Genomic DNA, 27,917 nt, shown 5'->3' with positions numbered 1-27,917 from the left:
ATGACTGTCCACTTGAGTCTCAAGTTGGCTACAAGCTTTCTCTTCTTGGCAAGATTGTAACTAAGTTATTTTCAAATGTTACTTCCCAAACACTACCCCAAATATTTAACCATATCCAGAAGTAAAACCTCAATAGATGTTCTTGCATTACACCACATGGTCTAAAAAATCTCACAAAATAATTTAAGTATGCATTTTATTTATTAAAATATCAATGATAAAATGGAATTAGTATCAAAACACAGATCTGAATTCATAAACATATTTAAAACAAAGAATGCCAAGTGTGTGATGTTCATCGACATTGGGCATTTTCAACACACAATATTTATATAATTTGATGAAACTGACTCAAGAAATTTGGGAAATGTGTTTCAACAAGATAAGTCTATTTTTCAGTGTGCACAACATTTGTTCATGCACAGCAATTTGATTTCTCTCTTCATAGTATTTATACTGTGTACATCTGATATATATACAATAATTATTCTTCATCAGAAGAAAGAACTTCTTGATAATAATCCATATTCAGACATTTGCCATGTTTCACAAGGAAACTGGCATAATGTGATTGTTTAAGTAGATTTATTCTGCTTCCAACAATCAGGTTGATAATGAGCATCTTCATAAGATTTATCTTCTCTATTTTTGTTGTAAGTAGCTCTTTTAGTCTGCAAGCAAATCAAAATAGTAGTTAAAAAAATACTAAAGAATCATGTAAGGGTTACTTTTACATGCATAAGGGTTGTTTTCAAGTTCTTAAATTTGGTTATTATACAAAAATTATACAGGCCCTACAACACTTTTTACATGCACTATGTTATTGATATTGTTTTTGAGAATGTATTGGCAGACTCTACTCAAAGTATATTTATAATTTTGCAAGTTTACTTAATTCTTGAAGCTACTTTCTCATATTCATATTTTTTATATTTAGCACCGGCCCCCGTGGCAGAGTGGTTAGCACGTCATGCTACGATACCAGGATTCGAATCCTGGCCTGGGCATGGATGTTTACGAGTGTACATTTATTAATTTCATCATATCACACATCCCCATCTTTGCAAATTAGCCAAAAAGTGGAACAAGAAGCGAAGTAAAATAAAGCAAATCAATCAATCATTTTGATATTTAGTGTTGCTTTTCTGCCACTTTTGGTTTGGTTTGATTTGGTGTGTTTTAAATCCACTTTATGCACAGTAAGGATAATCGGGACTGGACCTACAGTTTAAAGTGGGATCGAACCACTATGACGCTACCACTACGCCACTTTTGACTAATCACCGTGATAAGGATGAGTGATTGGATAAAATTGATGAAGGGACACTCACAATGGGATTTGAACTCGGTAACTTCAGTGGCCACCGTACTGGTACTTTCACATAATTATCATGGAAAGAATGAAGCAATTCATGCGGCATTTTTAATCTTTGGTTCTAAAATATTTGGGTATATTTTGTGAAAATTAGTGGCAAGTTTACCCAGTTTTATCTTGCAGCAAAATTCCTTCTATGTAGTTTTACCCTTTCACTATTCAAAATATAACCTGATGAAATATTGCTTGGCAGACTACGCAGCCAAGCTTTTTATATTTTCTTTCATATTAGAAATCCAATTTGGTACTACAAGAGTACTAATCACTCAAGCAACTGTTGTAAATTTCTCAAAATATTACTTTCAACTGAAAAGAGATGTGTGTGTGTGATTCCGCATCTATATTGTAGAGATATGGTGATTAAAAATACGAGAAAACCTCGTCAAGAGATTATTTTACGCTTGTTTATTCACTGGAATTGTCCGACCAACGAGCAATCTCAAGAATGTGCAAACTTCGTAAATTCCTCCAAGCAATGACTGAGAGGCAAATACGTGGATCTAACATGATCCAGCATGTTTGAAAGGTGTAATAACCTTTCGAAGCAAAAGATTATAAAAGCAAGCTCTCCCCCAGAGGTGGCTCTCATTACTCTTATATTACTAGTACAAAATACAACGAACTAAACTACGAGGACGGTGTACGAAGTTTACGGCTGCATAAGCATGCAGCAATTTGCGTGGGATTGCTCAGAATAGTGAGGCAAGGGTCACAGTATCGAACCTTGCCATCAGTCACGATTCGGTCTGCTAGAAGCATCTGGACAAGAACATCATTCGCCTGCCAGGTATGAACAAGCGTAAATAACCTTAAATTCAATCTTCCATATCTCCTTTCTCTTAGTCGGAGCAGGTTCAACTCACAAGTATAATTAAGCTCTACATAAATGTGTTATTGAAGCATCCCTGTGACCTCAGATCCCTGGTAAAGATGTGATTACAACAATATGTAATTTCTAATTGTATTGACATAGTCCACTGATGAGTGTGTAATAAACACTGTGATGCAAGAGGGCCAGGACCCTTCATGGGATGATGCATGCTCTGCACATCAAGTCCAATGCCCCTGTTTTCTGGCTCTCAAGTATGGAGTCCGCTACTAGTACAGGATGGCGCAGAGAAACGGCAAAATTTGAATGTGGGATTGGCAACATTGTAGCGCCGGCATTTGTTCGGGACCGATGCTACATCATTGAGGAGGCTTTGCCATTTAGTAATGATGCAGCATTGGAATGGTTCAGAGTGTGCTTTCGCTGTGAAAGCTTTTTATAAGAATGGTGATAGTGTGACTGCAGCGCAAAGGGTATTTCAGCAGCATTTCCAGCAAGGACAGTTTGGTGTCTAAAATCTGACAAAACGAACCAGTTTGTAATCATGCACAAGGGCAATTACTCTACAAAAGCAATAGACAAAAAGGACCCCACAGACAGGTACAATAGAATTGTGAAAAATGCAGTGAAATTTAGTGTCATACTCAGTGAACAAGACCACAAATTCCTTTTCAACCCCCCACCCTTCACCTGCCATTGCCTATGGCATTCCCAAAACTCATAAACCTGGAATCCCCATGCACCTTATAATAGCTGGCTTCAATTACCCCACCGTCCACCTAACAAACTGGCTAAAAAACAAAATATCTCAATTCAACCACAAACCAACATATGTGTTCCGCAACAGTGCCGATGCTAAAAATCTGGTGACTTCAATAGTGCAAGCTGACAGTGCAAAATTAGCTAGCATTGACATAGTCGAGATGTACAGTTCAATCGCCATAGACCTAGTGCTGAGTTCAGTTGAAAGATGGCTGACAACAAACAGAATCCCTGCTCTAGAGGTACAAGAGATAACCAGGCTATTGGAAATTTGTCTAAAACACAATTACTTTCAGTTTGAGGGTAAATTCTACAATCAATCCGAGGGCCTTGCAATGGGCAATCCGCTATCAGCTCCTTTAGCCAACATCGTCATGCACCTGGCTGAAAAAGAGATACTCCACACTCCAGAATTACAATACATCCGATATGGAAGGTACGCGGACGACACAAAAGTCCTATACAAAAAAGACAGAAGAACTCAACCTTCTAGTGAACAAGCTAAATAGCATCCACCCCAGGCTCAACTTCACCATAGAACAAGAAAAACATGGTAAAATCAAGTTCCTGGACATCACCATCAGCCGTGCACTTAACAAATTCACAACCACTGTCTACAGAAAACCGGATGCAGGCAACCAGTACATACAAAGCCAATGTGTGGCTGAACTTTTATCGAAGAGCCTTCTCCTACTGTTGCAGAGAAGAGGATCTACTAGAGGAGACAGCCACCATCACTGAAATAGCCCTGAAACATGGCTACACTGAATCACAACTTTACACTTGGTACAGTAAAGCAGAAATATAGGTCAGACACCCTAACCAACCACAATCAACCCATCCGCAAACAACCCAGCCACAATCAACCTCCAGCGGCCAATATAAATGGTTTGCCTTCCCTACCATCCCACCACTTCCAACCGCATATCCAAAGACCTTCTCCCATATAGCATCAAAGTAGCGCACAAACCCAATTCCAAAATAGCTGATAAACTGAACAAACACAAATGGTACTTCCTCTCCCCCTTTGATAACCCAGGTGTATATGATGCTGAGTGTGAATGCAAGCCACATTACATCGGCAGGTCCATCAGATCTGTCAATGAAAGAATCCAACAGCATCTAAATGATGCGAAAAAAGCCCAACCCACTTGTCTTGCTAAACATATCAAATACAATAGCCATAAAATTCAAAAGGTTCAAGTCAAATACACTGCCCACATGCTCGTAGACACCAAAATCAAGGAAACGCACACGATAATGCACTTCCCGCACGAGCTAAACATCGATAGCGGGCAAGCGCACCACACTTGGATTCCCCTACTACAACAGTTATAGCCCGGAAGTAGCAGACGACACAGACCGAGACGCACAGTTAACAACAGCGCACCTAGCGGCAGCCAGAGAACTACAAACAAAAGACGCACACCAAGCAACAGTACAGCAAGTTCCAACGAGGATGTTGGCAGTGGCCACTGAAATTAATCGAAAAAAAAAAAAAACAGCTTTGCAGATAAAAGTGAGTACTAGTTTCTCCGTATTTACTATTAGGTATAATCTATACAAAATTTGCATAAAATAGTCTTACTTACATGAGTGAGTATAGAATTTCGAAACTATGTTTTGGGGTTCGACTACCCCCTTCCTCAGGTTCTTTTTCCTCTAGGCACAAATCAAAGAGACCAAGCAGTCTGTTTAGTCAATTTAATAGGATCCCGGGAAAAGAGGTCTTATGGAGAATGGGGAACACCTTAAAGAAGGATTTTTAACTGTTTTTTTTAAAGAAACTGTGACCTGTTTTTAACAAGTGATTTTTAACCAAACCTTTTAACCTAATCCTTTTAACACTCTTGACGCAGCATAAAATGATTTGTGCCTAGAGGAAAAAGAACCTGCGGAAGGGGGCAGTCGAACCCCGAAAAGTAGTTTCGAAATTCTATACTCACTCATGTAAGTAAGACTATTTTATGCAAATTTTGTATAGATTATATTATACAGTGAGTAACTCGCACAATACGTAAATATGTTACTATTAGGGCTGAGCCAATACCACCTTGCAGCAATACCAATGTTGAAATTACCTGAAAGTTTTATCAAAATAAAATGTTCAAAATAATTTTAAAATATTAGTTTCTAAGTATTAAATTGTAATTAAGCCAAATCAATCAAATTTTTGCTTAAAATTACATTTCACTTTACTTATTGAGTCTTGCTTTAAACTAATTAAAAACACACATATTGTACTGAATAAGCACTATTAGTTTAAAGCAAAAGTTAACAAGCATTTAGCCAGTTAAGAAAAAACGCTTATGGTACAGGGTGGCACGCTGAAGTGGGAGATTTTTGAGTCACGTAGTACAAGGTCATTGTTAAATTTGGCAATGTTGTGTAGACAATGCCATTTCAGTTGCTATGGAGCAGTGGTATGAGGAGCAGTGTGCTTTTTGTAATCAAGGGGTTCCAGGTTCGATACCCGGTGGAGTCGCATAGTGGTTCGGATCCCACTTCAAACTGTAGGTCCAGTCCTGATTAGCCATACACTACATAAAGTGGACTTAAAACAAGAAGACAGCAATCGAGCTCTAAGTAGTATCGTATTAACATGGCAGTGTGTGTTTTGAACGTAACTCTAGCCTCGCAACTTTGGAAGTCTCGTTTTGCCTTAAACTGAATGCAATCAACTCTAGAACATGCAGGGGTAATTTGATTCAATACTTACCAATTGCTCGAAAATTAACCATTTAAAGTTGTTTGTTCAGAATATTTATAAATTTCAAGACACATACATGCAAATATTCCTTTGCAACTAAAACATACGTTTTGATCTAAAATATTCATAGGTTCATACATTCAACTACCAAAACAACAGAACTGTTCGTATATCTTGTGAAATCTACTTTTGTCACAATACCGGTGCAAAAATTTCCAGTATATTCAGATTGCATTGTTTGCAGATCCTACAAAATATGAAAATCTAGAGACCTAAAGAAAAGTATTGGTTCAATCCTATGTATTTATATTAGCAATATAAGTTTGCTTTAAACCATAACTCTGGATTAACATTGAAAAATTTTAAATAAAAGTAAATTATAACCACCAATTAAAAAAAATAAAAGATAACAAAATCAAAACTAAACTTACCTCATAAGAAATTTGAGCAACTGCCCGAAGCCCACCAAGTAAGGCATAATTAGAATTAAATTTGGATTACCGTATATGAGCAGTTTAATTGCATCCAATACCACTGATATTAGTTGAACCTGGCACGGTGCTACTGACTCGGCCCTAATTAAGTTTTTCCATATATATTTTTCTTCTTTTTACGATGGACATGAAAAACTACATGTAAATCTCATGTAACTAAAATATAAGTAGTAAACAAAGCACTTACTTAAGATACTCTGGAGGAAAGTGGCTCTCTTCTGCCTTCTTGGTTGATAAATTTTCTTTAAGAGCAATTTGTCTTTTTAATACTTCCTGCCTCTTCATTAGAATTTCACTGTGAAGCAAATCATATTTATTTATGTTTTGAGTACTAACCATATTCCATTTCAGGAGGTCCTCCATGTATTTTGTTAATTGCCTGTTGACAAGAAAAGAAAAAATGATGTACACAAAATCTCACATGTTTTGCGACTGTGGAATAGAAATGATTTAATCTTTAAGTTGTGCAGAAGGGACTCTCATGTAGAAAGCACAGTTCCTTTGTTACAGGGTATATCCAGAAGTCCTTATACTTGTGCATTATATTTACAGATGATGTTTTAAAGGCAGTTTGCAAATCAGCAGCTGCTGCGACTTAAAGAACTGTTCGACCTGTGGTATCCCTGTACCGTTATAGTCTGAATCTCCAGCACAGGTGGAGATGGGAGGGGAGAGGTGGAAGTAACAACAAGTGCATGTTTTAACTTACTGTAGCACTTCACTTGCCAACCACATTGCAACATTCACTTTGTAGGATTTATTGAACTGATACTACACTCATGAAGAAAAAATTCTTGCAAAATGAAAAAAAATATATTCACTTAAGAGAGAAAATAAGGAGATTTCCCTTCTACATGGAAAATGAAAATCTGGTCACCAGAGATCTGCTAGTCTACAAAACCTAAGAAAATGCATTATTTATCTGTGAAAAACTTTGTATTCATTTCTGAATACCTTTATGTGACACATGCATAATGTGACATGTACATAATTTCACAGCATCTACAGGATATCCAGGTGAACAACTTTTCTTAGTGATCTTTTGTTTGCTGGGACTTGCTTTTTTTTATTCTGTTCATCATGGTTGTCACTGACATGGATTTCCAACTGGAAAATACAAAAAATTTAGTACACCCTCTGAAGTGTGAATGTGAACGGCCAAAAATACAAAGCCCTTGTGTAATGGAAAAAAAAAAGTTGCATGATTTTAGCCTGCTGGCGCATATGACACTGGTATTATATGTAATATCACGTGGAGTATAGTTTCTAAGATAAAAATAAATGTCAGTGGCAATCATGAATCATACTGCATGGTTGCATGGCCACAGGATAGAAAATGCCATTGTTTGAGGGGTCAATCAACAAAACAGTAAGAGTTGCTCACCTTCATATAGGTTACATGCAGAAAAAGTTTTTCGGTCTTGTACAGCTACATCCTGCATATGTTACATCTAATAATTTTAAAAATAATGGATGTAAAGTTTGCCAAATTACAATTAGCGCTGATACCAATACCACTGCTAATACTCTTACTTGAAAATTGTAAATTCAAAGTAGTCTAGTATTACTTTTAATATACTAATCTAGATCATAGCAATTTACCAGAGTTTTGCTTCAAAATATTAATAATTTCACATGGGATAATCATTCAATTGCAAAATATATCTGTCTCTGCAATGCTATTGAAAAAGTAATGAAAAATATGCATAAGGCAAAATTTCCATATTTACATTCTGTGAAAGTGACGTGTGACATTTCTGCAAATTCTGTGAGACATTCAAGACACTGGAAAGTTATCAGTCACAATTGGTGATTAAATTTGAGCCAAGACATTGGTATAGGATCAGCCCTAATTAAAATGTGTGTATCTGGTTGTTGAAGTTTGTCTTCAAAGTGGAAGTATTACACAAGAGACAATTTTAGCACTCCCACTTTAACTACAATCTGATTAAATATTTGTTTGTGTATATGTATGGATGAATATAGTACTGGAACTTAGTATTCATTCATAGGAATGTTTCTACCATATTAGTGACGTGTTTTGCGTACAATTATGAGGAACAGCATATCACACTAAATGTGTCAGCGTGTAGGTGGCTGCACTGCATAAGAACCAACAAAACTCTGTCGGGGTGGAAATTGCTATAAAGGCAACACCACTGCTGGTGTAGCTGCTGTGTTGACGTTGCTAGTGGAAGAGAAGTGTGTGCAAGCATCAGGTAGTAGCTGGTGCAACATGCCTCGTGAAACACATCTGTCAGGTGACAAGAAAGCAAGTATTACTGCTTACAAGGAGATGGGACTCTTTGATCATCAAATCGCTAATAAATTAAAGTGTTCAAGTTGAATTGTTGACAATTTTATCAAACTGGGTGCACAGTATGAACAATATGGAAAATATGGTAATTTTCCTCTCAAATCAAAGCAGATATGCATGTTCCAGTCACTGCCAGACAAGAGCGACAAATTCTGGCAGGAGACAATAACCTTGAATTCGTACAAACACCCGTTTGTTTAGATTAAGGGATCGTAGATAGGCTATCTGAAAGCCTGATATTCGATGTTAATTGGCTGCGAGTGGTGTATCGTAAGAGGGGGTTATAGCTCTGAGAAGCAACGTCAACACTACCACATAAGGGGCTTGCCCCGTGAAATAAGAACAACACTCACGATTAAATTTAAACACTTCAATTGACTGGTCTGGCAGGGGTGTGAGAGAATGAAAGACAAGGATAGAGGAATGTTCATTCCCTGTAGAACTTGAAGTGATGATCGACTCGCTGGTTCGTTGATGAAACTCGGATGAACTCTCCTGAAATATAACTCCTTTCCGATAGCGTACTACTCCTCACTGTAACTCCTTTAGCGCCGGTCAATAATCTGACTATAAGCCGGAGGCAACAATTATTCACGTCATAACTTTCTTAGTTCAACTGTTTGTATAATTCCGAGGAACCGACTGTGCACGCAATAGATTTCAGATACCTACTGGGGGGAGAAATATTCTCTCGAGCTATTTAAATGAAATTCGAACTTTCGGCCGTTGAGAAACCGAGTCTCTCAATAACAGTGCTTTCAGCGTGAAGCTGTGTTTGCATTATCTTTCCTGCGATTCCGGAAGAATTTGTATCACCGGATATTTACATCCGCTGAAGATCGCAGGTGTCATTTGCTTGAAAGAAGCTCTTTCCAGCTTCTTTCATACTCGGGCCCTTTTTATGAAATGATTCGACTATCGGACTATGGCACCCAGGGTCCCGGATTCGGCATGATACGCATTCAAGAAACTACTCAGAAAATCGCTTAGAGAAAATCACCTTTAAGTGAATCCCATAAGAAGTCTAGAATGGCATTTGCTGAAGAACACATGTCGTGAACCTCAGAATGCAATCGAGTGATTTTCAGCGATAACAAGAAGTTTTATTTGGATGGACCAGATGGCTTTCAGTGTTATTGGCACAATGTCCATAAAGAAGACCCAAGTTCGGATGAGTAGAAATTTTGGTGGTGCAAGCATTATGATATGAGCAGCATTCTGCACCACAGGTACATCAAACACAGCATAGTGGCACACCATGATGAATTCGGATGTCTACTTGAAGATGCTCGAGGCTGAGTTGAATAGGATGTACGAAGAATTTGGTGATGATAATCTAAGTTATGATAATCTAAGTTTTCAACAAGATAACGCTGCCAATCACATGTCTGCTAACTCGAGACAGTGGTTTCAGGAGAAAGGAATAAAAGTTCTGAGTTGCCAGCAGGAAGTCAAGATTTAAACCCAATTGAGAATCTATGGGGGATCCTAGCAAGGCGTGTGCATCGCAATGGATGGCAGTTTAAGACTGTAGCTGAGCTGAAATATGTGATTTGTCAGAGTGGACAGCAATCTCAGAGGAAGACATACACACCCTCATCCAGTCCATGCCTAAGAGAATTTTCAAGGTTATTAAGAATAATGCTGGTTCCACTAAATACTAGAACTTTGTTGTGGAATGTTTTCTGATAATTTTTCGTTTATTTTGTTAAAATACAAGGGTGCCTTTATAACAATTTCCACACTTAAAAGAGTGTTTTTCAGTTTTCATGTGGTGTTTCCCACGAAAAATGACAAAAATTAATTTGATATGACTTGTCTGTAAATTGTATCGAATTTCTACCAAAGCTAAGGTAGCAACATGCATAGGAAACAATAAATAACCTTGTTTTCCCACAACACACTAGTGCCTTTATGCTAATTTCCATCACTGTGGATATCATATCATATACTACTTACTCATAAAAATTACTGAAGATATCAGTGCCTCCATCCTGTGGAGGAGGAGGAGGGATGTTTAGAGTTCCATTCAGAAATTGATTCATGATTGATACTTGTTGGAGCCTCTTAATAATGGTCTTCTGTTCCAGAAACAGTGGCTCATCTTTTTCCAGCAATGTGGAAATTACCTCATCATCATCCGGGCCTATTTCTTTACTGTTTTGATCTAAATTAAGAATTAAGTACATTAAAATGTTTCAAAAATATATTAAACAGTTACAGTGGAACCACAACTTAATTTCCTGATTTTATCTTTACCTGCATTATTGTTAGTATTTGGCCAGTCCTCTGACAAATGTACAATAAAGGTTCCACTAAACTTGCAATAATCAAGAGCCAAGCAAAGTCTGGCTTGCAATTTATTTTTCAGACAACACATGGCCACACATTTATTAATGAAATTCACCAATTTACTATGAAATGATTAATTTTTAAAACAGATGCTGAATTATATTTCTCTCATTTTGCTAATACAGTGGCATATCAATTTTCCATTTCCCTGCATTATACATTCAATCTTGGTGGCCCCAACATAGCAAGATGTTATAAAAATTTCCCCATTGTACATTTTCCCTCATTCTAAGTATCTATAATGTATAGACCAGATGTGTGGCTTTTGAATAACCTCTTGAGGATGGCTCTGATTCCACTTGTCCCAGTGTAATCTATATCTAACATATCATTTAAAAAATATGAGAGATGATATTTAAGTTGTCTATTTTTTGTTCATATACACACACACATAAAGAAGATATGACATACTCGATTTTCAATGCAATAGAAGTATTGGAAAATCTTCAAAAGTAGGTTTTCTTTTTGATTGATTAAGAGTTTTAAAGCGCAGGCTTTTTAACCGCATGGAAATTTAAAAAATTTACAGAATGATAATGGGATGCCATGAGTGTTCACACATGAATTACAATGTTGGCATTACATCTTGATACAGGCACAATTAGAAGAAGAAATTGTAATTGAATTTGTAACCCGGGACCCCTTGATTACAAGGCCACGATGCTACCACTGTGCCACCGGGGAAGCTCTTATTACAGTTCATATGTTCTTTGAGAACGTAACGTGTAACTTAACTAGGGTTACCAGACGTCCGGTTTTTCTTGGACAAGTCCTACATTTTAGCCTTATATCCGGCGTCCGGGAGGAATTTGAAAAATATCATAAATGTCCTACATTTTGAGCGTCACATAATATTAATTAGGAAAATATATGTTTCAGTTAAACAAAGAGAAATCATGCAAGTTACAAGTCTATGGACTACACTCCCAAACTCAATAGTAAAATTTACTTTGATTCAGTCATTACTAGGGAACGGATTTTAAGGTCAGCACTTTTCCAAAAATATAGCTGTTTTCATACAGATTGTTTTAGATATGTATTTTCGGACATGAAATCAAGTAAAATAAACACACTTTGTTGCACCTTTTCGTGAGATTAGCACATATATCCTCCTTTTACCCCCTCTTTCATGCTTCAGCACCTTTTTTCTACCTTTTCTTTCATGTTTTGTTAAAAATTTGGACAGAGAAATAAATGATTTTCATCCTTCTTGAGCAGCTACATAAAATTCTATAGTCTCATTTTGTAGAGCAGAACAAGAACTATAAAATGATATAATATAATCATTGGAGCCCCAATAGTTCCCAAGATAATGTAGCAAAACCCACGAGAGAAAACACATTCTGATGATGTCACTGTTCAGTGCCTGAGTGGAATTTATTTCTTGCATTGGGGTTTATACTGATGGAACAAGGTGTTTCCCATTGTTATTCAATATTGCGAAGCAGGGGGTATATAGAACAAAGTTATTGAACTAGAAACTACCCTAGATGAAACATCTGGAACCAGTTACGATAATTGCTGATAAATATTTGTTTGCCATTCCAGATCATTATGAGAGAGTACTTTTATTACCATCAGCACAACAAAGTCATGAGATTTTTTTTCCTCAAAAAGTCTGTAAAAAGTTTGTTACTGCAGTTCAGTATAATTTCAAAGAATTCAAATAAAAATATATAAATAACTTACGTGAGTGAGTAGGAATGTTTCAGAACGACGTTTCGGAAGTCTGTACTACTCCCTTCATCAGGTAATAAAATAAAAAACTTTAGGTGCCAAACATGGTATCGCGTTGTTAAATCGTAAGTTGAGGATTCAGGTTGAGGATAGAAAAGGTAAAAAAACTTACGGTGACAGCATAAAAACTCCGATGGAAGTCTACGGTGGTTAAAAATTCCCTATGTTAAAAATAAAAACCACAACTAAAACAAATAAAAATCGAAGACCCATTAAAGTCCCCTAGTGACTTCCGTCAGTGTTGGGTAGAACACATGGACTGTATGCCCTCCTATCCTGCGTGGAAGGTGAAATTTCCCCTCCAGCGTTCCCCTCTTACGATCGTAAACCGCACCATTCCAAGGTGAACTCCCTCTCTTCTTGTGTGTGTGTATATATACACACACACACACACACACACACACATATATATATATATATATATATATTAAATTTAAAATTACAAGTAACAATTTTGCTTTATCTTATTCCTAAAGCAGAAGGAGAAAATCGAGCTTTCAGTGATTTCACCTCTCTGCAATTAAGTGATTACTGCAAAGTCTACTGCTGCTTGTCAGCTTCCAATTTTCACACCTAACAGCTTCCACCCAATAATTTCAGTGCCTCAGACCTTGAGGAAATGGATGAAGAGATATTTGTGAAAGATTATTTAGCCCCGATCTCAGTTTACATACTACTGCCGTACTCCCATTCGTTCCATTCCATCTTAACTCCCTTTAGCGACATATTGTGAGCCTATGAACTGGAAATAGTCGTGCTAAAACTATGGTGTATGTGTGAAGACCTTCCTTCCAGTGGATAGCCCCTATAGTTAATTTGGAAAGCTACAGTGGACTAGGGGTGGATTTTTTCTGGCTCTGGAATTCACCCAGCCTCCAAGCAATGGTTAGTTGGGGTCAACTCTGGAAAGGAGGGGTCAACTGTGGTCACAATCTGATCACATCACCACCAGTATGGTTGTGATGGAAAATTTGTCAGCTGCTCCCCCTCCCCCAAAAGAAAACTGAATTTTAGTATGCATAAGTCCAATAATGCACATTAATATTAATCAGAAAATATATAAATTCTATTTATAGGCTATGAATAGAAACATCAAATGAGTCAAGTTATCAACTTTTAAAAATCATAAACCATTATTGGTTAACATTGAATACAGATTAATTAGTCCTTGATGTTGGTGAATTTCTCATATTTAATATCATGCAACACTTACTTTCAATCACTTTGGCTTTGAAATGAACTTCTGTTGCTTTCTTTAGGGTAATGCTGTTCAAAAGAGTTTCCATCTTAAGCAACGCTGCCTGATTGACTTTTCTTACTTCAGGATTGACACCGGGTGGCTTCTCAGAATTATTTAATGTTTGTGCCATTCTGCTCAAACAGGATGCAACCTTCAATATGATACTTCTTCCAGAATATGCACACAATCAGCAATCAAATTCACTGAAAGAAAATGCATGAAAATTATAAAAACAATATGTCACTGGCATGCAGTAGAAATATTGTCTTAACTATTGTCAACAAAAACACACCATGAAGAAATAAGAAAATACAAGGGTTGGATAAAAAGTAATGGCAACACTACTGTCCCGTGAAAGGGGTGAGTCACAGCGCCACAAGCGTTTCGTGGCTGATAAAGGAATGTCAGACGAGGAAGTATAGTGAGTGGGAGCGATTGTATGTTATTCAGTCAAAAACAGCAGTGCTCTGAAGCAGAGGACGAGAGTGCAAGCGCCCTAACAATATGTTTAGGCAAGAAGAACAACGTCTCTCAGGCAGACGGTCAACGCAGCCTACTTCTGCACCTTCTTGCAACACCACCTTCGTCTCGCATTAAGAAGGAAGCGACGGCACGGTGTCCCATCATCCTGCTTGACAATGCAAGGTGTCACACTGCGAACAATGTGACGGTGCTCCTGCATAACTGGTAGTGGGAGGTACTGGAACATCCGCCGTATTCACCGGTATGAGACCGTGTGATTACGACCGTTTTGTCAAAATGAAGGAACCACTGGGCGGGAAGCACTACGACACGCGCGAAGCCATCATACGTGCTATAGGGCGGTCACTGCGGGACATCGACAGAGATGGACGCGCTGACGGTGTACGACGCCTTCCATACGTGTGACAGAAGGTCGTAGAGATGAGGGGTGATTACTTTGAAGGAATGTAACACGTGCTCCTCTGCCAATACAGTCAAGTACCAATTATACCAGTGTTGCCATTACTTTTTATCCAACCCTTGTACTCCATGTATAATGATCTTATGTTATGAAAGTGTTGACGATGTTCAACTATAGCTCTTTTCAGTTCTTATGGCGGGCATTCTAGAAGCTGGCAGGGGAAGTGGGGAGCGGGGACACGACCAATCCAGCACGATAAGAAGCGTAGCGGCCAGTAGAATGAGTTTCACGTAGTACTTTTTCCGGCCGCGTCGTGTCTCTCTGCGCCACTTCTGTTGTCTGGTTGGTCTGTTGCGTAATCCCCACTCCGCACTTCCCCTGCCAGCTTCTAGAGCGCCCACCGTAAGAACTGAAAAGAGCTTTAGTAGAGGACCTAATGAATAGAATATTTGTTCAGGTTATGACAGGTTTGGTTGCCTTAACTTTTCCACACTTTCTTTCCTGTCCTATCATGTGCACAATATTTCTTAATGTGGAAATACTGTCAAATACACTTTTACACTACATGCTGTAAAGAACATTATTTATACAGTGGAATTTCTCTATAATTGGTATTGATGTGTAACATAAAAATGTCCATGATTGAGAAGCATCTGCTATTTGAGAAAATAATACTCAGGATTCTGAGAAAACTTGATTTGTAAAACAAAATATTTATTTGTTTGTGTTTCAATAATGAATCTATACACGACAAGAAGGATTGATTAAATCAAGCTGATTTAAATCAGGTGATTTTTTTTAAAAAATCCACAGATTTAAATTGCTTGAATAAAATAATTTATAGAATACAGTAATGTACATAAGGATTTTGTAGGTATCAGAATCACTTTTGGTGAATTACATTAATCTCTTAATCATCTTAGGCTCTAAGAAAGAAAAAGAAAGGAAGGAAAATACATGTACTGATGGGGTGAAGCTCATACGAAAGGAAATGTAATATGTAAACAGTAAACACCCTTAAATTTATCTTGATTTAAAATTCGATAATTTTAGAGGCAAAAAAAGGAAACATTTTGTGTAGAATAATATACAAAATACTAATCATGTTAAAAAGTAAATAGTGTCATTATCATTAAACTGTAAAAAAACATGACAAATGATATTTTGCAAACTATCATTAAAAAATCTCCAAAATTCAGCTACAAAGACTATAAAAATATTTTTAAGTTACAATTATATAGTACATGCAGAATGTTATATTTTCACTAGAAGAAAAGGTACTTAAACTATTATAGTTTCATTAACACACCCAACAAACATTTTCATAGTAAACTCACATATACTAGAAACAGAAAAATTTATATTTACATAAAATTCGTTAATTGAATCAAACTGTTCAAATATTTTACAAGGTCGTTTACCAGGAAAAGCCTTTCTATATATAAAAAAATATATATGTATGGTGCCAAAAACCACACAAGCAATTTTAAGTGTTTTTTAAAAAAATAATTTAAATTAAAAAAATCATCAAAAAATGATTTCTTAAATAAAAATCCTGATTTTTATCCACACTGATACACAACATACAACCTTTGTCCAGAAAGATTCAAGACAGAGGCTATAATTGGATGCAGAATTAGAATTAATTAGAAATCAGTACAGTTCATTGCAGCTCTCTCTCCTTGAAAGAATTTCCATGAGATAGGACAGCACATAGTAACACAGTGTGTCTTCGCTTCAGTAGTATTGTGTTCTTGGTGATGATGGGACACTGATGTGGAAATCAAGCTTCGTGCGAACATAAAGTTTTGTGTGAATTTAGGAAAGACAGCCACGTAAACTTGGAATCTTATCCAGCAGGTGAATAGTGAGCAGTTGATGTCAACTGCACGAGTGTTTGAGTGGCACAAGAGTTTTGTGAATGGCAGGGAGTCGGTGGAAGATGAGCCTCGCTCCGTGTGGCCATCAACAACCCATACTGATGACAATGTAGAGCACATAAGGAACAGACTACGTGAGGACCATGCTAGCCGATGAATTGGGTATCAGCAAGATGACATGCCATGAGATTTTACAGTATGATTTAGGGAAAAGGAAACTGAACTCACAAATTGTCCCTCACTCGCTCACAAAAGAGCAGAAGGAACACCGAGCATCAGTGCCTGCAGAGCTGTTGCAAAGGGCTGAAAGCGATAACACCTTTGTGTGGCACAGCATTGCCGAGGATGAAACATGGTGTTATTAATTAAACCCAGGAAAAAAGTAACAAAGCACTGAATGGCGAGGTTCCGGGTTGCCAGCATAAAAAAAGATCATGAGGCAAACATCGAAAAACAAAATATTGTTGATTGATTTCTCCAATGACCTGACCTATGGGCTTCAGAACAATGGTTTCCTTTGCATGACAACACACAACCACACGCCGCAGTGTTTGTCCATGAAATTATGGCAAAACATAAAATTACAGCTCGTCCACACCCTCCATACTCCCCTGATATGTCTCTGTGTGATACGTTCCTCTTTCCACAGTTGAAAAGGGCACTAAAGGGGACTTGGCATAGAAACTATCCAGGCGACTACAACAGTTGAGCTACACAGCATCCCATAAGAGGCATTCTCTACTTGCTACCAGAACCTGCAGAACCGTTGGCAGATGTGTGTCAATTCCAGAGGGGACTACGTTGAAGTAGGGATGGCCAAAAATATCTGGAATCCAGATTTCGGAGGCAATCTGGATTCTCCTTTTTTACCATCCAGATTTGGCCATCCCTACTTTGAAGGTAATACCCAGGACAAATAATTGGTGAGTACAATATTTTTGTAGTTATTTTACCAGTCTTGAAACTTTCTGGACAAAGGTTGTATGAAAGTGCTAAGTGCTTTAATATTATTGACATACAAGTTTGGAATTTCTTGTTGGAAATTTCAGAAACAAAATTTAGAATCCATGAAAATTTTACATATAATTCTTTCTAGTGTGTTCCACACTGTGGTCGTGCAGCCTAAGGTGCAAGCTTTAGGTTTTAACTATGGGACGTGTGAGTGAGTGAGTGAGTGAGTGAGAGAGAGAGAGAGAGAGAGAGAGAGAGAGAGAGAGAGTGAGTGAGTGAGTGAGTGAGTGAGTGAGTGAGTGAGTGAGTGAGTGATATATATATATATATATATATATATATATATATATATATATATATAGATCAATTCTCCTTGGGGAAGCACAACATCTTTTCCTGAGATTTCAGCTTGTGTATGAGACCGGTGGCTACCCACCATGAGCAAATTGGGAAGCTACGAATGAGTAGCATAACCTGGTCATGGAAACCTACAGCATGGAAATATCTGGGGGTTCATCATGCTGACCACACGTCACCCTATACCTGGTTGGATGATTTCCCACCTCTGGTGAGAGTGATGCCGGCACTGGCCTTGACGGGCTGTTACACCATGGATTATTATTATCATCATTTCTTTCTAGTGTGCTTGCAATTTCACAATAGCTCCCCTTTATTGTTTTTATTCTTTACAATGTCAAAGATATGCATTTTTGCAACAGCAAGTCAGTAGATCTCTTGTAGATACCTTAAATCGTCTACTTTACCATATTGATAGAGCACTTATTTCGGGAGAAATGAGATAAGGTCAGATGGTGTTTTACCGTTTACTGAGCTAACAAAATAAGAGTAGGAGCAGAAGGGCATTAGTCATGGTACAGCATACACTATTGTTCATGAACACCTTCAATACCGGAAGGTGTGTGCAGCCTGGGTGCCAAAGATGCTCACAGAGGAGCAAAAGGCTACACGGATGGGAAAGAGTCTCGTGCATCTCCTGCGGTACTCACTCGACAGAGGGTTTCCTGGAGCGCATTGTGGCAATGGACGAGATCTTGCTCAGCCCATATACGCCAAAGAGTAAACACGACAGCAAGGAGTGGAAACACCCCTCGTCCCCACGACCCAAGAAAAACAGACAAGTCAACTTTGTTCGCAAGGTGATGTTTGTGTTTCTCTTTGATCATTGTGGTCCACTTCTCGGTCGCTTCCTCCAGCAGGGTGAGAAAGTGAATGCTACTCTGTACTCTGACATCTTGCAAAACGAGGATGCAATCAGGCACAAGTGGCGCAGCTTCTTATCACGAGGTGTCATCCTACTGCAAGACAATGCATGTCCTCACGTTGCTGGACACACTATGGACATCATCGATCAAATGGGTTGGGAATACTTAGATCATCCCCCCTACATCCCTGACCTATTCCAGTGTGACTTTCATGTCTTTAGCCTACTGAAGGGCATCCTATGTGGAATCCCCTTTGCCTCGGACACAAACTGCAGGGGCGGTCCTCCATTGATGCTCACAGCAGCCACAGGACTTCTGGGACAGGGGCATCAAAAATCTGGTGAAGCAGTGGGATGCCTGCCTCAACAACGCAGGGGAGTATAACGACCAGTATTAAATGGTAAGTCCGTACAACATTCATTCCGGTTATTTATTGACCGTACCAAATACATGTTTGTGAACATTTTCAGTTGTTTTTAGCTTTCAGAAATGTGTTATTGTGAAGGAATGCATGTCTGATACATTACTGTGAAGGAACAGCGCAAAGGCTTCGTGCAAGTGAATATAGCACCCAACATGGCAATCCACAATGGTAGCTATAATTTTACGTTGTTAGGTTAGGAGCTGATAGCAAATTCAGACGTGTTCCTTCACTATTTTAATGTGCATACCAATGAGTTTGGCTAATAAAAATCAGCAAAAGTACTTAGGGCCGGTTTTTCAATGTTCATGTTAGCACGTAACTGGAAGTTAGTGAAAATTTTGGTTTTTCAATGTACAGTTAGCTCGTAACTGGAACTCTGGTGGCGATTATCTTTACTGGTACTTCTTCTTGCAGTTACCAGCCTAACTGGAAGTTACGAAGCAACAGGGATGCAAGTTCCACACTCGCAACTTCACTGTCAGATTAAACAAGATATGATTCATAAAACTTTTAAATTCGTACAGAAAAAGACTTATTTTGTTTGGCAGAGCTTACCAACATCCATACAAATATGGAAATTAAGCAGCGTAGTTGCTAGAATTCGCTTGGCAAGGTTGTGTTAGAGAATTTGTGACCAGGATATCCGGTCTACCAGGTGGGACAATCTCCAAACAGTAATGTGGTGTAATAGTTAGCGGCACCACCTTTCGGAGCGTGTTGTGTTTTGTAATACGAGTTCGAGTCCTGGTCACGGGTATTTTTTTTTCTTGTCAATTATTTATTACGTGTGTTGCATTCAATTCACGCTTTATTGTTGAATGATCTTCTCGGATAAATAATACTGTAAATTTTAAAATTATTTTTACTCGTACCTTCATATTTTTAGAAGTTTAGAAAGCTCGCTTACTATTAACATGTTGTTTTTCCGCTCAACAACATGCATAGAGAGATACAAAGCATGCAGTCAAATGTACAATATTTACATGTTAATAATAATAATAGTGTTTATATCAACAAACAAGTATTATTAATGTCTCGACTTTCGAGTTCTTCACGCTTCTTCTACAAGAAAGTATCTGCGCTTGCACCTCATAACATCATTTCTCCCACGTTGGAATTGGCCTTTATTAGAAGAAAACCAAATTTGTAGTTCTGTCTTTCGTTAATTTATTTCGTAAGCATAGAAAATGGATACGCAGCCATTGTTCCTATAGTTTCAAATGCAATAACGTGCTTTCGAGCGCAGCATGCTTGTAGCTCTATATTTAAACGCCAGGCTGTGTGCCAGTCGACGCGGTTTGAATCTATACTAACAGATGGCGCGCAGATTGATTTCCTGTAATTTCCGTGCTTCAGAATTGCCAACACACTGTTTCGGAGAACGAACCATGGTTTAGTTAACTGGCAGTTACTTTCACATTGAAAAACCCGGTGCTGTTTAAGACTGGCTGTTATCTCCAACTGGCAGTTAGTTAACAGAGAGATTAACAGGACATTGAAAAACTGGCCCTTAGAGTTTTACATACACGAGCCATACTTTGGGATCAAATATTTCCAATATTTGTGTTTTCTGGAACCAATTTTATGAAACATAAAACATTGAAATCTGTTGATTATAAAAAAAATCAACATAATTCTCGAGGGGGTATAGTGGATAAACGGCTCCAGAAAATTATGTACCAGTATTAAACTAGGGTAACTTCCACTCCTTTACTTTCTAAAAATCTGGGACAAGTTCAGATTGTTTAATTTCAAACAAATTATGGTACACATGCTCACCAATTGTTGTGGAACAATGAAATATAAAGACACAAAAAGGGATCAAAATGTGAGAAAAACATTGCAGAAGCGGTGAGGGCATTGCCAAATTCTGTAAAATGGAATTCATATTATTGACCAGTGCAAAACTATATCCCAGAAACAGATACTTGTAAATAATGTGAAAACCGTCCATCAGTCTTACACATAAAATCATTTGACAAACTAGAATATACAACTTATTATTTTTCTTCTGTGTATTCCAGTAGTATTAATAGACTGACCATAATATTTTGACCCCAAAACGGGACATCTGAAAGAGATCAGTTTATCCCCCCCCCCCCCCCTTCCTGAAAAATCTGTTAGGCCTAATTATAAAATTGTTATTATTAACATATTATTATTATTAATATTATTATTTAAGTATGGATCATATAAATGGTACAGCATAAACAATAAATGAAATATGATCTCCCGTAGTCAAAAGGTATTAATAATTATTATAATCTCCATCTCCCTTCTGATCAATCTTTGGTGTTAGTCCTATGCTTAACTTGATGAATGCCAGAAGCATTTGCCTTTTGAGTTTGTGTCAAGATGCAGGAATTTAAATACTTGTTGTACTGAAACTACATGTACAGTCATGGGCACTGCTGCGTTGTAACAATCACTTTGAAAGTTAATGGCATTGTTACAATGCAGAAGTGTCCGTGACTGTACAAGATAATGCACTGCTCTGTAAATTACGGAACACACACAAAACAATACAACCTGCGACGCGAGGCGACTTAAGCAGTAGCTAAACTGCTGTCTGCTCGAACGTTTTCGATGACAATGGAACATTTTGATTATTATGAAGTGCTCGAAACGCAGTCCAGTTGGTTTGCCACAGTGCTGCCATCATGCAAGTTTAAAAATTTCAACATTTTTTAAAGCTAGAAATGTCTCTGAAATTTAGACTTCGTTTCTAAGTTAACCTCTAGACTTTTATAAAATGGGACAAACAGTGGTATTTTAATAATATCCACGAGATGACCGGGACATGCTTCTGAAACGGGACTGTCCCGGTCAAAACGGGACGTATGGTCATCCTAAGTATTAAGGCAGCTGCTGCCTTAATGACATGCATGTTAGGGTGACCAGACACACACATTCGAAAAAGAGGACAAAGACATAGAAAAGAGGACACCGCAAAAAATGGATACTCATTTCGCCATTACTTACAATTTAATCAATATTAAAAAAAATACCAATTAAAAAAATACCAACACTTTGCACACAGATATATCTGATGATTTTCTCAATAATTTCCTCTTACCTTTAAGCAACGAAAGCAAACTCCTAATCTACTATTTAACACATGACAATCAAAAATAAGAATATCTATATTTTAAAGCACAGAATGTTACTCGTTTTCCAATTCTTGGATATTAGACTGCAATATCCTCATAACTGAATGCAAATGTAATAGGTAAGCTTTGCTTTAACTTATTTCCAAAAACCGAATTTAAATTTTAGGTAGTTTAGATTGGGTCAAGAAATATGATTTTAATGCCAGGCACATTTCTAGCACTCTTTCAACAGCAGGGAAAGTGAGATCCACCATACACTTTACCTCATATTCGTCTCTTCCATCCTTTAAAAGCTGGGTACTAGTTTACTATTGTTCAGACAGATTTCTTCATTTCTACAGAAGAAACTACTTACCGTAATAAGTTCCTGTAGTATTGTCTAACATTGGGAAGGTGTTTTGTGTGATGTGGGAATGTATGATAGGGGAAATTCATGTTCTTTGTTGAAAATTAATTCTCCGACGGACAATAGCCTTTGGCACGTACACCTTCGTACATCATCACATGTCGTGATTGTGTTTTGTTCATGTTCATTGGATATCCAGTGTTTCGAACTGTCTGTGTTTGCAACGAAAGTTAGAAACATGACGTATCGTGGATGCGTGGTGAAATTCGTACTGGGTGTGGAAGATCCAGTGGATTTTTTAATTTAATTGAACACGGGATCGTGAAGAAAGGAAAGGAATGTCGAAAATGTGGCAGTAAATGTAAGCTACTCTTTAGAAGGAATGGGCTGTGGGTATATGCCTAATATGACGTGTCGTGGATGTGTGGTGAAATTCAGGCAAGTTTTCCATATCCTGGAAATGGACATCTTCAAATTTGAAAGTTTGGGGCTCATTTGGGGGCAGGTGACTCCAGCCAATTTCTAACATGCCTTTAACAGGGACTCTATAGAGAAAGCCGGGTAGTCAGAGTAATTGCGGGGCTGCGGTAGCGGTAGGTGAACCACCCCAGGGGCAGAGCCCGGAATCGGTGGGAAATTTGGACTCAAAAATTTCAAACGAAAATAGTTTTTTAGTTTAAATTTCCCCCTGATTCCGGGACGGATAGCCCCAAAAACCATTCACGGATAGCACCACGAAACATTAGAAATTTCCTCATAAAACAATGCGGGAAAAAAAAAAAAATCAGATGAGCTTTGTTCATGGGTATTTCTTGGGTTCCGAAGGTTGAAACACTGCACAACGAATGAAAATCGACAAAACACAAGCACGACGCGCGATTATGTAGGAAGGTGTACGTGCCATATTGTGTCTCAGGGAAGCGAAAAGATACGAGAAAGAAGTACTCGTAATGTGAAAAATTGCAATTACTTTGATGAAAAAAAATGTCAATACACCTTAAGGAATGTTCCACGAAGCAGATAGGTAAGTACGAATGTCAAAAATTGACGAAACGAAGAAGTTATAAGTGTCTGAAGGATAGTAAATTTATACCTTACTTCATAATCAAAATTCTCACTACGTGTTTCTGTATCGCGGGTGTATGACTCGAAAATGAACTGGCTGCCCTCTGTGGCAGAGTGGTTAGCACACCATGCCACAACGCCAGAGGTCCCGCGTTCGAATCCCAACCTGGGCATGGATGTTTTTTGTGAGTGTCCCTTCATGAAAATCATCATATCATAGCTCATCCTCATCTTTGCGATTAGTCAAAAGTGGCAAAAAAGTGAATTAAAATAAGCCATATCAATCAATCGAAAAGGAACTGCTCAGATTATACTATATGTTTTAAAAGTCTCAGATTGCGAAGCAACAAGTTAGAATAATAGGAACTAATGACTAGGGGTGTGCGGGATAGAACTTTTTTCGTCGGGACGGGAAAAATTCACAATTCCCAGACAAAGCCGAGAAATTTTCAGCTGTGGAAATCACTAATTTTACACGTCATTTTTCCTTAAGTTTTTCACCCTTGAAATTTCTGAAATAAAAGCTAACTATATCCGAGAAGTGTCAAGACACTTTCAATGCAGAAAACATCAAGAATTAACCACTTTTAAAATGACCATTTGGAGGTTCCGGACTACTAGAGATCCCGAAAAGTCTGGAAATAATTTCGGGACGGGATTTTTTGGTAAATTTGTCGTATCGGACGAACTGATTTCTTCAAATTTACAGGAGAAATTACTTACCGAATGCAGTTTCTTTAGACTTGTGGAAGTTCGGGGAAGTGTTTTCTCGCATCGTTCATTGAATTTTGCCGGTAAATCATCTATTTCTCGATATAAATGTGTAACCAATGCACGAAAGCTCTTGCATCCATTTACTTCCAGGTGGATGTAGCCTGTGTGTGATGACGTAATCCTGATCAGTGTTTCCAAACATGTGTAACTGAAGAAGGTACGTTTCCACAAATGGTTTGTGGGCCTATGTGTCAATGGTTTGTGGGGCTATGTGTCAATGGTTCGTGGGGCTATGTGTCAATGGTTCGTGGGGCTATGCGAGAATGGCATGTGGGGCTACGCATATTTTTTTCGAAACCAATTTTTAACTATTGTAACCTATACGTGACCCTACCTAACCTAACCTTACCGGAAATGGTTCGTGGGGCTATGCGTCAATGGTTTGTGGGGCTACGTAGGTATTTTTGGGTGCATGCCGAGTACGGTAGTGAAACTATGACCGCCATTTTGCGTGTTACCGAAGGCAAAAAGAAACTAAGAAAACTTACTCGATATGTCGCAAACAGTGGCGTACGCAAGGGGGGGGTTACCGGGTTTAAACCCCCCCCCCCCTTGAGCTTTTGAAATATTATGGAAAATGCTGTAGAAAAAATTAAAAATGGCTAATTTATCACAGTCAAAGATGTGCGACAGTAATAATAATAATAATAATTTGAATTATTATTCCCATGCAGCATGAAGAAAAACACAACATTCCAAACACAATCTAAGCGGCCGCAAAGTTCAATTTTGCAATTTGTTTTGCAAAAAGTCGCGCAGTGACTCTCGCGAGAATTGTGAAAATTCCTTGCTTCGTCGCAGTGTGCCGACCTTATTGTAAACGTTCTTCCCGGTACTGATTTCACATCCCCTTGTGAACTCTCAAGTGATGCTGAGTCTAGATCCACATCATTAAATAATGTTGAAGAAGTGCTTTGTGAATCACCTAGAAGTGATAAATGTGTTGGAATGTCTATAAACTTACTTTTCAACGAAAACATAGACTCAGTGGAATTTAGCAACATGTATTCTCGCGCTTCATCATCATCCTGGGCGAGTTCCATAGGTAAAGCTAATGTAAATTCCCCCGTGCATACAGCACCGTGCCATGAAGGCACACGTAGTGGTGTGGTGGGCCCCAAAGATTCTCGATCTCGAACTATTTTGCAGGTGATGTGATCAGCACTATGCTCCGGCAGCCTTCATCCCCCAGGGTTGCTCTCAGGTACCCACTCATTGCTATGAGGCTGGGTGCGGAGACAAGGCTGGATAAATTCCAACTAATTCCGGGAATCGAACCCGGATATCCCACGAAGTTGTCAGACTAGACCAGACTTGTCCTTGGATGAGTTTCATATTTTGATTATTTCAATAAATTTACTATATTTCCTTGTTTTTATGGATTTTCTTCACACTTAAAATGTCTCACTTATCATATACAACCGTTGACTAGACAATTATTTTGTAACCAAGAAACAAAAGAAATGTAATTTTGTTCTATTTTTTTTTCATAAATAGCAGCAGCATTAGTAGTAATTATTAGTAGTAATTAAACTATATAATTAATTAATTATAATAATTATTAATTAATTTATTATTATTAATAATTAAAGTATAATAAAACAATGGTAATGTGAATTTGTAGAAAGTTTTCGAAATAACACCCCCCTTGATAAAATCCTGCGTACGCTACTGGTCGCAAATAGAGCATATTTCCGTGAAATAAGCAAAATGCCACCTTCAGCAATGTTTCTCAATGCAGAATACGTAAGTACGAATATTCAAATTAAATGAACTAGCAAATTTCAGCCGTTTGTCCGATACGAGAAATTTACCGATTTTTTTTTTTTAAATAATAATAATATAATATAATATACCGATCCGGTACTGCCTTTTCAGGATCCCGCACACCCCTACTAATGACTCAGTCGGGAAAGTAATAGTGTTCAGCTCACAGATGCTAGGTTAGCATAGCTCGAATACTTAATGAGCCTCAAGTGATATGATGAGCATTCTCTAGGCAGCACATTTCGTATGGTCGATGCTATGCTCTTTCCAGAAGAGGAGGACATTTACAAAATTCTAAAAAATCCTCCCGGACGCCGGACAGACACCTAAAAAGAAGGACATGTCCGGATAAAAGAGGACGTCTGGTCACCCTATTTTTTTCATTATTCAAATCGATCAATTTTCTCTGGTCAGTTTATTAATAAAGTAATATCCTAAGTGAAATGAATTCAGCTTACACTATACTCAACACTTCCGTTTCTACAGATATTGAATGTAAGTTCAAATGTATTTTATATTCAGCAGACGGAAAGTGCAAGGAAGAAAATTGTAGTTAATTTGCATAAGAAGTTGGTACCAAAATTTATCTTTCATCAATATTACTACTAAAAAGACGCAGTAATTAACATCAACTTGCCATAGTTAAAATCAATCAAAGCACCACAGATTTAGTACGAAAACACACAAATTAAACACAAGTACTGTAACTGCAGTCAAACTGTGTACAAGTTGCCGCCTGTTTACTGAAGTGTCTGCAAATTATCAACATGCGATGTCAATATCTGTAAATAGTTAACTAGAGTTATCTAGAAATTGAGTTTAATTCTAATATTTACAATTTTAACTTGATAATATAATTTTACTGAGTTTTATTTTTTTCTGATGAGTACAATTTCCTCGTACCTGAATAATTTACTACATATTCCGTGAATGGATAATTTTAGATACCCGAAAGAACCAAAAATCTTGTTACGCTTTGGTTTACTTGTACCTGAGAGCATTTTATTTCTCTGTGCTATTTTATGTGTTAATTTAAGATAATTATATGGGAAAATATGATGAATTATATAAGACAAATTAAATTAGAACAAAAAATTAGACATTGTATACTATACCATAGAAAAGTTAGGGAATAGAAGTGGAAGCTACATTTAAACCTCGCTGCGCTTTGAAATTGCATTTCCATCGGTGGCCAGTAGATGGCGCGGCCGTCTTCTTTTGCTGTTTCCAGCACAAATTGGGGGGAGAGCTCTTTCGGTCACAGTCACGTGGGTTTCAAACGTCCTTATTGGTCAGATCTCTTGTATCCCAGTAAGGCTGTTACCAATGGCAAGGGCTTTCTTTTTCGCTGGTTCCCTTCCAAGCACCGCTGTTAGGGGTGGGGTGAAGAGATGGGATAGGTGATGCGTTTCCGCCACCGCAAAGTTCTTCGGAATCTTTTACTCGAAAGTAAGGTTGCCTTTCCTATGCAATTAACAGATTCTTTGAGTGTTTATTTGAAGGCGAAATTGGGAATGTAAAATGTAGGCATTTTCAACTGGCGCCTGAATTTTCAAATTCAGTTCTCAAAAAACTTTTTTTTAAAAAATATTTCAACTTTGCTTGTGGAAATTTCCATCACCACTTTTGAAATAACGAGTACAGTGTGTGGGCCTCCCCGATGGCGCAGTGGTAGCGT

General features: G+C 37.8%; 1 protein-coding gene across 1 annotated transcript; it reads right to left on the bottom strand.

The window, feature by feature from the left end:
* Positions 1 to 188: 188 nt before the first annotated feature.
* Positions 189 to 26,975, bottom strand: LOC145985731 (uncharacterized). The gene is made up of 5 exons (XM_083119787.1): positions 26,877 to 26,975; positions 13,790 to 14,019; positions 10,447 to 10,654; positions 6,358 to 6,549; positions 189 to 671 (listed from the first exon to the last, which is right to left on the bottom strand). The coding sequence occupies exons 2-5, from the start codon at positions 13,944 to 13,946 to the stop codon at positions 485 to 487; spliced, it is 744 nt and encodes a 247-aa protein (XP_082975913.1). The 5' UTR covers positions 13,947 to 14,019; positions 26,877 to 26,975; the 3' UTR covers positions 189 to 484.
* Positions 26,976 to 27,917: the final 942 nt, after the last annotated feature.

The sequence above is a fragment of the Lepisma saccharinum genome, chromosome 3 (assembly GCF_977018435.1).
Source record: "Lepisma saccharinum chromosome 3, izLepSacc3.1, whole genome shotgun sequence".
Lineage (NCBI taxonomy): Eukaryota > Metazoa > Arthropoda > Insecta > Zygentoma > Lepismatidae > Lepisma > Lepisma saccharinum.
Note: the sequence above shows the minus strand (reverse complement) of the source record. Positions and strands in the feature narration are given on the sequence as shown.